This window comes from Macaca thibetana, chromosome 3 (genome assembly GCF_024542745.1).
Source record: "Macaca thibetana thibetana isolate TM-01 chromosome 3, ASM2454274v1, whole genome shotgun sequence".
NCBI classification, from domain to species: domain Eukaryota; kingdom Metazoa; phylum Chordata; class Mammalia; order Primates; family Cercopithecidae; genus Macaca; species Macaca thibetana.
The window spans coordinates 1,148,641-1,161,095 of NC_065580.1; the positions used below are offsets into that span (position 1 = coordinate 1,148,641).

Below are 12,455 nucleotides of genomic sequence, written 5' to 3' on the forward strand. Positions count from 1 at the left end.
TGTTCAACTTTTGCTCTTTGGTAATTTTGAGGATTTCTTTGGCCTAATTGGAACCATATTTAATCTCCAGTTGGCGCTTCAATAATATATTCGTTTAACTATTTGCAGGATACAGATTTTTACAAATAGTTTATAATTTTATATATATATATGATGTGTAATTAGGTAAAAATGTGTCAATTGTATTATTTCAGATCAACATGTCCTTATTTATATTGTGACTTTCTGAAATTTCTCAAAGACAGTATTTCTGTGAGTTTTCCTTTGGGGGTTGACGTGTTTAGCTTCATAGGCTCTGAGGCTCTGCTGCTTAGCACACGGGGCTGCGTCAGCCCGTCCTCGGCGTCCATCACTGGCGGATTGTTGTGTAAATGGTGTCTGCATCTCCCTTAATGCTTGTCTTGGATTCCATTTTCCTAGATGAATAGGGCCTTTCCTGCTTCCTCTTTGTTTTTGTTGCCTGGTTAATCCATGGCTATCTTCAGAATTTGGCCTTTGGGACTGTTTCTGTTTGAAACTCAGCTTTTATAAGGTCAAGTGGTGTTTCCAAAGCCCCGTGGGTCAGGTCGGAGGGTGGGGCCCGCAGCAAGGGTACCGATTCCTCTTTGGGGCTCTTTCTTCTCATACGTGGATTGTGGCTTGTTTGCCTCCTCATACGTGGATTGTGGCTCATTCTCCTCTTCTTTAGTATTTATAAATTTTTCTTATTTTAGATTTAATTTGTGGCCTTTGCCTCTAGATTTTCAAGCGATTTTAAAGTAAAGGATTTGTTTCATTCCTTGTTAAAGGGATCCTCATGTTCTGATTCCTGCTGCGTGATAAGGAGCCCTGTTGGCTTTCAGCGTCCTCACTCCCCAGTCCCAGGAGCTGCTTCTAACCAGGCTCCCCTAGTGCCTGCCTGTGCCCTCTGCCAGATAGACCCCGGGCCAGCATTTGCTGGATAAACGGTGGTGAAGGACGGAATGCGTGATCTGCCCATGCCTTTGAATTCTTGCATGGGTAGCAACACTAACCAAGAATGTCGCCTGGATTTCTCCAGTTCATGTGTGTTCAGAGCATTCTGAGCTTCACAGCTGAACAGGAATCCACAATAGGCCAGTGACATAGTAGCTGGTGTTCTTCACATGAGGCAGTTAATCTCAGGAGATTGAGTTACTTGCCGAAAACCAATTACTCATTCATGAAATAAAAGTGACATTAGAATGAAGTCTTCAGAATTCACAGCCCTGTTTTGGGCTTACCACAAGCTAATTTCTCCTGCTGGTTCTTCTCTTCACACACATGAGGTCCCTCAAGCAGAGTAAGCCCCAAGAGAGAAAGCCAGAAAGAGACGTAGTGTGGAAGATCAGCAAAGCAGTAAGTATGAATGCCCAGTGTGAGGAACAGAGCTGGCACCTAAGGAGTCACCAGGAACCTGAGAACATGCTTAGGGCTAAGAGAACCTGAGAACATGCTATAAGGAGAAGCTGAGAACATGCTAAGGGCTAAGAGAGTCAAGGAAGGGGAACCTGAGAACTGAGGACTTGAGAACATGCTAAGGGCTAAGATAACCAAGAACCTGGGAACATGGTAAGGGCTAAGGAGGACCTGAGAACCAGGGAACATGCTAATGGCTAAAGAGAACCTGGGAACATGCTAAAGGCTCCTGAGGCAGGAACAGGGACAAAGAATACCAGCTGGGTATGTAAGCACGGACAACTTCACAGGGAACTTTGGGTGGCCATGAAGGTTGGATGTGTAACATAAGATGGGCCTGTAATTTGGAATCTTTTCCTTTAACAAACTGGGTGACAATCTAGGATATCTCATATTATCGTGAGCCTAAGTCCAGTGTGTGCAAGTGGAGAAGGGAGTAGCTACTAAGTGTAAAACATTTTTCATCTTTTTGAAGTACAAAATCCATACGTATGAAGTTTTGACCTACTTCAAGCTGGATGACAGAGCAAAAGTCAATGTGCGAGTTAATTGCTACACCACCACACAGCATAATGATAAACACTCTCATTGCTGTGACATATTGCAGTGTCACAAACAAGTCCCCAAGCATGGGCAGAGGCAAAGCAAAGATGAATATGACAATTTAAAGGTACATTTATGAGGTGGTTCCATCTGCATTGATTAGCAATTAGTGAGAAAAGTAGACAAAATACCAGAAAAGTAAGTTAACTGCAGTTAAATTACACTCTGACAACATAGAACATGAAATTTCATCGATTAAAAAATGGCCAAGGAAACTATAGCCATGATTTGAGATGCAAAGAGCTGCGAAGGCCTTGGTAATTTATATGTCTACTACATCTGTATCAGGGTCACTTGAAAAGTGATATTGTTGGGCTGTGTCCCCACCCAAATCTCATCTTGAATTGTAGTTCTTATAATCTGCATGTGTCGTGGGAGGGACCCAGTGGGAGGTAATTGAATCATGGAGGTGACTGTCTCCATGCAGGTCTTATGATAGTGAGTGAGTTCTCACAAGATCTGATGGTTTTATAAGGGACTCTTTCACCTTTGCTCCTTGCATTTGTCTCTCCTGCCACCTTGTGAAGAAGGGTGTGTTTGCTTCCCTTTCTGCTGTGATTGTAAGTTTCCTGAGACCTCCCCAGCCATGCTGAACTGTGAGTCAATTAAACCTCTCCTTTATAAATTACCCAGTCTCAGGTATATCTTTATCAGCAGTGTGGGAACAAAGTAATACAAAAAGGCACTAGAAATAAAACCATGGTGTATTTATCAATTGAGATAATCAAGCAAAAATGGCATTTTTAAATAAGCCCCATGCAGGCATCACACACCTAATGTTAGTGATCTGTTCTTGAAAATCAACATCCCACATGGAAACAGTACCTGGAAACCTATTCCATTACTGTATGTGGGAAATTTATAGTGAGTTCCGCATCCACTCAAGCCCCAGTGTATTTCCTAAAGTGTTTCTAAATCGCAGTAAAGACCCATAAACAAGTACCAGATGGTCATATTTGGATAGAAGACACTTCTTCCTGATACCCAGAAGTGGAAATTGTTCTTAGCAAAGCGTGTGTTCTATTTGCAGTAATACTGCCTCACTCAGCACCTGCAGAGTCTGAGCTGCACCTCCCTCAGGCTGTTGGGTGATGCCACAGCGCTGTGTTTGGAGACATACTGAGACTTTTTCTGAATATGATTTTGTTCAGAATGTAGCATCACATTCTGTGAAAGGAGATACACATGCACACGTACACACACACATACATGTGTATACATATATATGTATACAGGTGCTCCTTGACTTATATCTACCTCCTGTGCCTGCCTGGGGTGCCTGGGCTGTTGACATCCTGGTTGTGGAGCTCTGCTGGGGATGATGTCCTTCAGCATCGTATTTCTAAGAGAGCCATAAGTCTACCTTTGTATTTGAAGGATATTTTCATGGGATATAGAATTCTGGGTTAATTTTTTTTCTTTCACTACTTTAAAAATGTTTTCCATTGTCTTCTGGCCTGGAGCACTTCTCAAGGAGAAATCTAAGTCGCCTTTCCGCTGGCATCGGGGGCGCTGGAGTCAAGTCCCCCAAGTTCCTCACTGGCCATGGGCAGGGCCCCGGGGGTTCCCGGGGAGCTACATCTTGGCTGTCTGGACGGCAGACTCTGTGGTTCTGAAGTCCGAGTGCAGGGTCTTGGGAAGACCCATCGTGGGGAAGTGAAGAGATGAGTTTGGCCGAGGAGAGGTTGGACTCAGTGTGGTCACGACAGAAGCCTCTGGAGCCCTGACCCCTCCTCAGGGGCTAGGGACCAGTGTGGGATGCAGACCTCCCCCGATGGGGTATAAACATGGGTGAGGCAGACCTCCATGGTGGAGGGCCATTTTGGGAGGGGACACAGCTGTGTGGTGATGACACTTGCCCCCAGCTGCCTCAGGGACAGTGGTGCTCAGTGGACCGCCAGAGTTGACAAGACAGAGCTGAAGGTCTGGGGAAACCAAGGCAGCTTGCGTTCACAGGTCGGAGTATAAGAGAGAAGAGTGCACAGAGAGCCCTGGAGATTTTCAGTCACTGCTGAGGATTTGGTAGATGACTGATGATCTTGTGTCTATGAGGGAAAAGAACCATCCAAAAAATGAGAGCAAACGGTACCTGACATTCATACAGAGTGTGACCTAGCGCCTCTTCACACCTCTCAGACTTGCAAACCTCATAATTCCCAGATCATTGGGTAGAGTGCCCACAGAGTCTTGTCTCAGTAGTGGGGAGAAATTTCTCATAGATAATTGCTGCTCTGATTCTGCCAAACAAGATTTAGAAGTAAAACCTGAGAGGGTTGAACTGGTCCCAAGCAACTTAACTGAATGCCAGAGCAAGGGTAAATAATATTTATGGGAATGCAAATATCCATCACCCAATAAGGTAAAATTCACAATGTGAATATATAGACATGGATTATCTGGCATGAAAAGGAGCAGGAAAATGCAACTCATAGAATTCATCCATGTAGACACAGAACTGACACACAGTAAGTAGCAGACAGGAAAAAATCATGAGTGGAGTGAACAGCAGATTAGACATTGTGGTAGAAAATGTTAGTGAACTTGAAGAAACAGCAATAGGAACTAAGGAAACGAGGAAGGATAATTTAAAAAAATAAAGAACACCAGTGAGCTATGGGACACATCTAAAGGCCAAACATATGTATAACTGGAGTCCCAAGGGGGGAGAGACAGGAACAGAAAAATCATTTGAAGAAATAATGACCAAAATTGTTTCAATATGATAAAAATAATAAACTCACAGATCCAGAAAGCTCAATGAGCTAAGAAAGAAACATGAAGACCAAGAAATATTGTAATCAAATTTCTCAAAACCAGTGATAAAAAGCCAACCTTAAAAGCAGTCAGAGGACAAAAAGGTACATTTCATAGAGAGATGAGATGATGAAGGCCACTGCAGGTTTCTCCTTGAGAATGCTCCATGCCAGAAGATGATGGAAAGCGTTTCTAAGTACTGAAAGAAAAAAAAAAATCAACCCAGAGTTCCATATCCCATGGAAGTATCCTTCAAATACAAAGGTAAAATTATGGCTGTTTCAGAAATACGGATGCAGAAGGACATCATCCCCAGCAGAGCTCCATGGCCAGGGCTGGTAAAGCCGCCATTCCGGCCGAAGGGAAAGGTGCCCGATGGAAACACACGAGAGAGCACGCGAAGGCAACTGCATCGATCGATAGATGGTGTTTTCCTATCACTTAAATCACATTTAAAGAAGTTGATTGTTTAAACAAAAATGATGAAAGTGTATTGTGAGGTTGATAACACAGCTGTCAACAGAATTCATGTCAACACCTGCATCAGAGTTGGAGGGAGACTTGCAAGTATCTATTTAAGCCTCCTATTTCATATGTTAAGTGGTGTGAGGTCACTTGGAGGCAACCTGTGGCCAGTTAAACATGACTCTCATACACTAGCCGTAATTCTGTCTTCTTTCGCTAACAAGGATCTAGAGTTAGGTGTTGAGAAGGCCACGGTGGAGCCATGCCCCAGGGCTCTGAGGCAGCCAGTGCCTGGGCTCTCAGGAAAGTGCCTGCCTTCAGCTTGAACCTAGCTTCTCCCTGGCCTGAGAGAAGCAGATGGCAGCCGACCGCACCTGCAAAGCCTGTTATGAGGGAGGCCTGAGTCTCGTGCTGGCAGTGGGGCATGGCACGGGGGCCTGTGGCATCTGGACCGTCCACTGCAGCACAATTCGGACCTGAAGTGATGGGTCATCACTGAGCATGGCTCTCAGGGGGAAGGGGATTTGGGAGCGTTGCTGAGGCAGCAGGCTCACGGAGGGCCCTGCTGTTGTCTGTGGGCAGCAGAGCCGAGCAGCAAGGCCCCCACACTGGCCCATCTTTTTAATGGTGATGCCTATTCTTTTATAGACATAAATGAGGCACTCAATTAACTATAAAAACTAAAAATGATCAGAATTGAAAGCTCTTTGGTCTGTGTCTAAACCCCACGTCTATGAAATCTTTACATTTTATTAGAAGCCTGGTGTGTGTGTGCAGACACACACACACACGCACTCACACAGACACATGCACACATGCACACACTAACACACACATTCACACATTCTCATATACTCACACACCCCTCACACACACCCCCTCACACACACATTTACACACTCAAACTCACATGCACACACACGCGCACACACACGCGCACACACACACGCGCACACACACGTGCACACACACGCCACACACACATTTACACACTCAAACTCACATGCGCACACGCGCACACACACGCGCACACACACACCGCACACACACATTTACACACTCAAACACACATGCACACACACGCGCACACACACGCGCACACACACGCGCACACACACCCTCACACACACATTTACACACTCAAACTCACATGCACACACACGCGCACACACACGCGCACACACACGCGCACACACACACCGCACACACACACATTTACACACTCAAACTCACATGCACACACACGCGCACACACACGCGCACACACACCCTCACACACACATTTACACACTCAAACTCACATGCACACGTGCACACACACGCGCACACACACGCGCACACACACGCGCACACACACGTGCACACACACGCGCACACACACGCGCACACACTTTTTGTTTTTTTTTTTTGAAACAAGGTCTTCCTCTGTTGCCTGGGGCTGGAGCACAGCGGCACCATTGTAGCTCACTGCAGCCTCAAGTTCCTGGGCTCTAGTGACCCTCCTGCCTCCACTTCCCAAAGTGCCGGGATTATATAGCGGATTATACCCCCATGCCAGCCTCACTATATATATTTATATATTTTTTTGAGGTGGGGCCTCGATGGAAGGTGGGGGTGGAGTGTAGTCACTCACGCAGGTGTTCTTAATCCTGGCTGGTAGAGGCATCTCCTGTGGGAATTCTCTTCCCCATTTAGGAGCATGCTCTGGGCCCTTTTGGTCATATGCAAAAAGCAGAGGCCTCCGTGGGGGCTGTGAAGCTCTGGGTGGCTGAGTCCTGGGCGTGGAGGCCAGTGGCAGAGTCTGCGGATGAGCTGGCAGGTGGGGAGGCCATGCCCGTTGTGTTCCGGGCTGAGACGCTGCCCCATGGCTCAGGCAAGCTCTCCGCCGCAGCTGAGGGTAAAGGGGGACGGGGCGCAGGCTCCGGGGGCCACGGACGTCCTCCCACCACGCCCAGGCCTCCATCAGGGCTGCACGTGGGCCAGTGGGGAGTCCTGACTCTGTCTCCAGCTTGGACCTAGCTTCTCCCTGGCCTGAGAGAAGCAGATGGCAGCCGACCGCACCGGCAAAGCCTGTTATGAGGGAGGCCTGAGTCTTGTGCTGGCAGTGGGGCATGAGCTGCAGAACAGTGGGGATGAGCTTGGGCGTTACTGCTGCTTTCCCAGTGAATCTCCCTGGCTCTGGGAGGCTGGGAGATTCCTTTCCGTGTGGCTGCATAAGCTGGTGCTGGGGGCCCCGCTGGGAAGTGGCCACTCTCTCAGGGACTCTGAGCATCGTTAGCGGGGGCCACATGTGGCTGACATGTCCAGCTGCCTCCTGGATTTATACCTTTAGCACACAGCAGTGCCGCGGGGCCCCCGCCAGCCTTCCTGGTTCCGCGGGGCCCCTGCCAGCCTTCCTGGTTCCGCGGGGCCCCTGCCAGCCGCGCCTGGTTCCGTGGGACCCCTGCCAGCCTTCCTGGTTCCGCGGGGCCCCTGCCCGCCGCACCTGGTTCTTGGCCTTGTCCTCGCCGGCCCTACCCCTGCCGCCCTCAGCAGCGTGGGCACCACGTGTGTCAGCCCGCGGGAAGTGTCTTATGTGTTTGTCCTTCTAGCCTCAGGCATCCCTGCCCTGCGTGGTCTGTGTGCATCACTGTTTAACAGCAGGGACTGCAGTGGAGGGGCCGAGAGCACTGCACGGACGTCCCGAGGCTGCAGCAAAGTACATCAACCTGAGGCCTAAAACAATGCACATTTATGAGGCGAGAACCTGGTTCCCGCCTTTTCCAGCTTCTGGGCTGCCTTCCTTGGTCTCCCCACAAACCAGCAGAAGCTGTGCCAAGCCTCAGGCCCCCCATGCCCACCCGGCCTTCGGCTGCCTCTGCCTCCTGGAGAATTCTTGCTGAACCTGCAGCCAGCGCCTGCAGCTTCCTCCCTTTCTTCCTCCCCTTGGTTCCTGCGTGTTACTTTTACTCCCTGTCTTCAGCTCTCAGAAGGGGTCATTCGTCCATCCCCACAACCACGAGGCAGGTGCTGTTAGCCATCCTCGTCCAGACACAGGCTCGGAGGTCTGGGAGAAGTTCAAACTCATGGTCACGGAGCAGCAAGGCCAGGCCGGCCACCGAGCCGGGCTCCCAGCCCCCTCGCATGCACCCAGGCACCACAGGGGACAGGGCAGCTCCGTGCACCAGCAAACATGCGGTTGATGTCTGGTTTCTTTTGCTCTTTCAGGCCCTCAAAACACAGCGTTGGCAGTGAGAGGAGGTACAGTCGGGAGGGCGGCGCTGCCCTGGCCAAGGCCTTCCGACGCCACCTGCCCTTCCTGGAGGCCCTGTCCCAGGCCCCAGCTTCAGACGCACTCGCCAGGACCCGGATGGCGCAGGACAGACCCCGTGCTGAGGTGACCCTTCCACTTCCTCCCCGGGCCGGGGTTGGCTTTTCCTCTAGGGTGTGGGTACCTGGACGTGTTTCCTCTCGGCTTCACGCCGGTGTCCCAGGCCAGTGGGCAGCCTGTGAACAGGGCTTTGGTGTTCCTGGGGCTCCTTAAGCAACATCTGCCCCCAGTCCAGCCCCCCGGCAAATGCTTAGTCCTCAGGGTGAGGCTCTGTAGGATCATTCTTGGGACAAAGTGTGACTCCAGAAAGCCCACCATTTAAACCACAGATGCACACCAGGGAGGTAGAGGAGGTAGGTGGCTGCTCTTCACCCTTTGGGAAGGGACCTGGGACAGCAGTGGACACTGCAACCCGACTGAGGGAGACCAAGGGGCCCTGAACGTGGCTGGAATTAGGGGTACCAGGTGCAACTACTGCATCTGAGGAAAGTTCCTGCTCCCCAGCAAGCCCGCCCCAGGGGGCAGCCCAGGGCAGCATAAGGGCTCTGTCTGCCTGTGGGCATGAGGGTCTCGCACCAAAACACAAGGTGACGCCCTGGGCACAGAGATCCCAGACAGGCTCGGAGGCGAACCCCAGGAGTGTTTATGCAGGGCCAGTGGGAGCTGCAAGGACCCACATTGCAGAGCCCTCCGATGCCCTTCAACACGCAAAGCCCAGAGCCCTCCGATGGCCTTCAACACGCAAAGCCCAGAGCCCTCCGATGCCCTTCAACATGCAAAGCCCAGAGCCCTCCGATGCCCTTCAACATGCAAAGCCCAGAGCCCTCCGATGCCCTTCAACATGCAAAGCCCAGAGCCCTCCGATGCCCTTCAACATGCAAAGCCCACTCAACATTTTAAGGACACGGAATTAGGGATCTCAGTAAACTTTGTAAATGGAAAAGCAGGCATGATTTTTATGATGACTGGTTAGGCCAGAGTTCACAGGTCCTGCATTGCCTGGCAGGAGGGAGGGACGAGAGCTGAGAAATCACCTTCGGAGGCCACAGCCCGGCCAGCTCCCTGGGATAGGATTTTGGACCAGGTGTTGAGGCCCAGGATGGCCCTGGGGACCTTGGGGGTTTGTTGGTGATGCTCACACACTCCTTTTCTGCCAAACGTTAGTTACATCACCTCTAATTTAACACACTCCTTTCTAAGATGGAAGCTGTGCTGGTGTGAGACAGGAAAGTCTGAGGACCTTCTGCGTTCTCTTGGACTCCACTGGGGTCTCACCAGGAGCTGTGGCCCTGGGATGTATGTGGGAAGCAATGTGAGCCCAGTTTCTATTGTGTTCCTGACATTGAGCCATTGAAATGACTTAAGTTAACTCTGGGCAACCCCCACAGACCTTGAAAGGCAGAGTCCTCCCAGAGGACACGTGGCTGCTAAGCCCAATCCCAGGCCACCTTAGGGGCTTGCTGGAACCTTGCTCCAAGCGTGGGAACCACAGGGTGAGTTTCCACAGATGATGGCCCCACAAGGCGGCATGTTTGGTGCATGCAGGTGAGGAAGTTGAGGCACTTTTGCGTCTTAGCAGGTGGTGCCTGGGGAAGGCCTGGCCTTGGCCCCATGGTTCTCTGAGGCCCTTCCGAGGGCAGCTCCTGGGCAGCCATCTTTGCTGTGGCCTTGCTTCTGCTCAGGAGGATGTCACAATAATGTTTGAATGCAGAAGCTAGGCTGTCCACAGCCGCCAAACAGAGCCCTGATGCTGGCCCAGAGCCATGCAGGGGCCACGGTGTGCCAGACCCACAGGTCACAGTTGAGAGGCTGCTCAAGGGGGGCCCAGTGGCACCTGGGCCATATTTGTGTTTTTCCTGATCACGAACTGTGTTTCCTGGTTGCTTGAAATCACCCCTCATGGTGGAGGTTGGGGGCCTTCAGACCTTGTGGAAGTGCAGGGTCACGGGCGCTGCGGGCCCCAGGTCTCCCTCTAGGGTTAGGCTCACAATGAGAGGCCAATCCCAGCCCTGCTCTGTGCCAGGCCCACCTCCCATCAGGACCACTGGCTGGCCTGAGAAACATTCCCTAAAGCCTTTCCAGGAGCCTGTGGGAGCCCTTCTGTGTGAGCCTAACCCTAGAGGGTCTGGTCCACTTAAGGCTATTTTAAACATGCTAAATTTAAATTTTTCATTCATTAACTGAGACCAACTAAGCACCTTTGGTGCACTGGACATCCTGCTGGATTTTGTGGGTGCAGAAGGTGGATTTCATGCAGCTCTGTCCTTGGGTCAGAGGCTCCTCCACCCACTGCTCTGGGGCCAAGGGGCTGCTCAGCTTCTGTGCCCCCCGAGTCCTCAGCTGTAAACAGGGGTAGTGGCCCTGCAGGTGTCACGAGGGCCACGTGTGAAGCTCCTCATGGAGTGCCCAGTCAGGAGTGGCTGTAACCATAACTATCGTTGATAAAATAATCTTTAAAAAATAAAATGGAAATTAGGTCGAGAGTCTGAAACTGGGCTCAGTGGAAGTCCCTGACTCTGATGAGGGGAATCAGAGGGCACTGGGATCCTGGCAAACACATTCCCTCGGCGTGCCTGCGCCTCGGCACTGCAGAGCAGGTCTCAGCACAGCACGATGGAAACTGGCATTTCTCCCACTCCCTTGAACGTTGATAATTCAGCACCTCCAGCTCTGAAATGATTGCTTCGTGCTCCTCCCCTGCCCCGTTGTGTCTTAATCGGAAGGGCTGTGGGGCCCCGTGCTGTGCCTCCGCTGCTGCTGTGAGATTTCAGGTTTCTGTAACGGGGCCGTCACATCATGTTCCCAGACACTGGAAGTGAACAATCAGTAAAGTAACCCCCGTGCAGTCCAGAGATGGTTTTAGTAACATACGAGGGAAAGGCGAGGCATCATTAAAAGTTTCAGAGACTCGGAAGAAGTTGGAGTGAAGGGAAATCAGTGGACACTTTTCCGTGAAACGGTTTCCCGTGTTTTCCCCCGACTTGACGGCGGCCACGCTCACCTAGACTGACGTCCAAGGGCCTTCTTCACGGGCTTCTGAATAGAGAAAAGCAGGAGCTCACCTAGACTGACATCCAAGGGCCTTCTTCACGGGCTTCTGAATAGAGAAAGGCAGGAGCATAGCCTTGGAGGCTCACCCCCCGCGCCTCAGACGGGCCAGTGAGCGGGGCGTCACCTGCAAACAGCATTGGGTTTCATTCAATGGGAGCCTCAGTTGTTCCATTTTGAACCCATCATCATGCCCCTCCTTGAGTTTCAGTTATTTTATTAAATAGCCCTGGCACTGAAATAAAAGAGTCAGAGTTAGAATGGAATTTGCTTGTGGGACAGGGCACAGCATAGATTCTCATCGAGGGTAAATTGAGTGCCTGAGGCAGCCAGACGTGAGGTCAGCCATGCAGCAGCGACATCCATGCATTAGAAACAAACTGTAGCAAGTTGCAGAAACTCACTGAGAGTGAAGGTCTTTGGTAGATACTGAGCAATTCGTGCTATGAACCATTGGGAGGTATCGTAGTGATGCCCTGTGAGTTGGCTCATAGCAGCTCCTGGGGAAAGCAAACTCCTGCCACAGACAGGATGCCTTCCTAGGCGGAGCACAGTGGGCTGCATGTCCTGGGATGCTCTCCAGGTGCTCAGTGGCTCTGTCGGACTCAGCAGCTCAGTGCTCATCAGGCCTGGTCACACTAACCAGTGGTGTTTACTGAAGTCTTTCTGTTCCTGACTTACTGCATTAGGATTCCAGCACCAGCATTCTCCAGGTACGCCCTAGAGTGCTCTCAAAGCGGCCTTCCCCATGCAGGGGCGAGCGTGGCGGCCTTCCCCATGCAGCTGGCGAGTGTGGCGGCCTTCCCCATACAGGGGGCGAGCGTGGCGGCCTTCCCCATGCAGCCGGCGAGTGGCGGCC

General features: G+C 51.1%; 2 protein-coding genes across 2 annotated transcripts in view; one reads left to right on the forward strand and one right to left on the reverse strand.

Moving 5' to 3' along the window:
• DYNC2I1 (dynein 2 intermediate chain 1) overlaps nt 1-12,455 on the reverse strand; it is an 850,736-nt gene that overhangs the window by 739,942 nt on the left and 98,339 nt on the right.
• PTPRN2 (protein tyrosine phosphatase receptor type N2) overlaps nt 1-12,455 on the forward strand; it is a 1,007,974-nt gene that overhangs the window by 370,694 nt on the left and 624,825 nt on the right. The window contains exon 5 of the mRNA XM_050785710.1: nt 8,446-8,614. Coding sequence (XP_050641667.1) covers nt 8,446-8,614 — 169 coding nt within the window. The remainder of the gene's footprint in view (nt 1-8,445; nt 8,615-12,455) is intronic.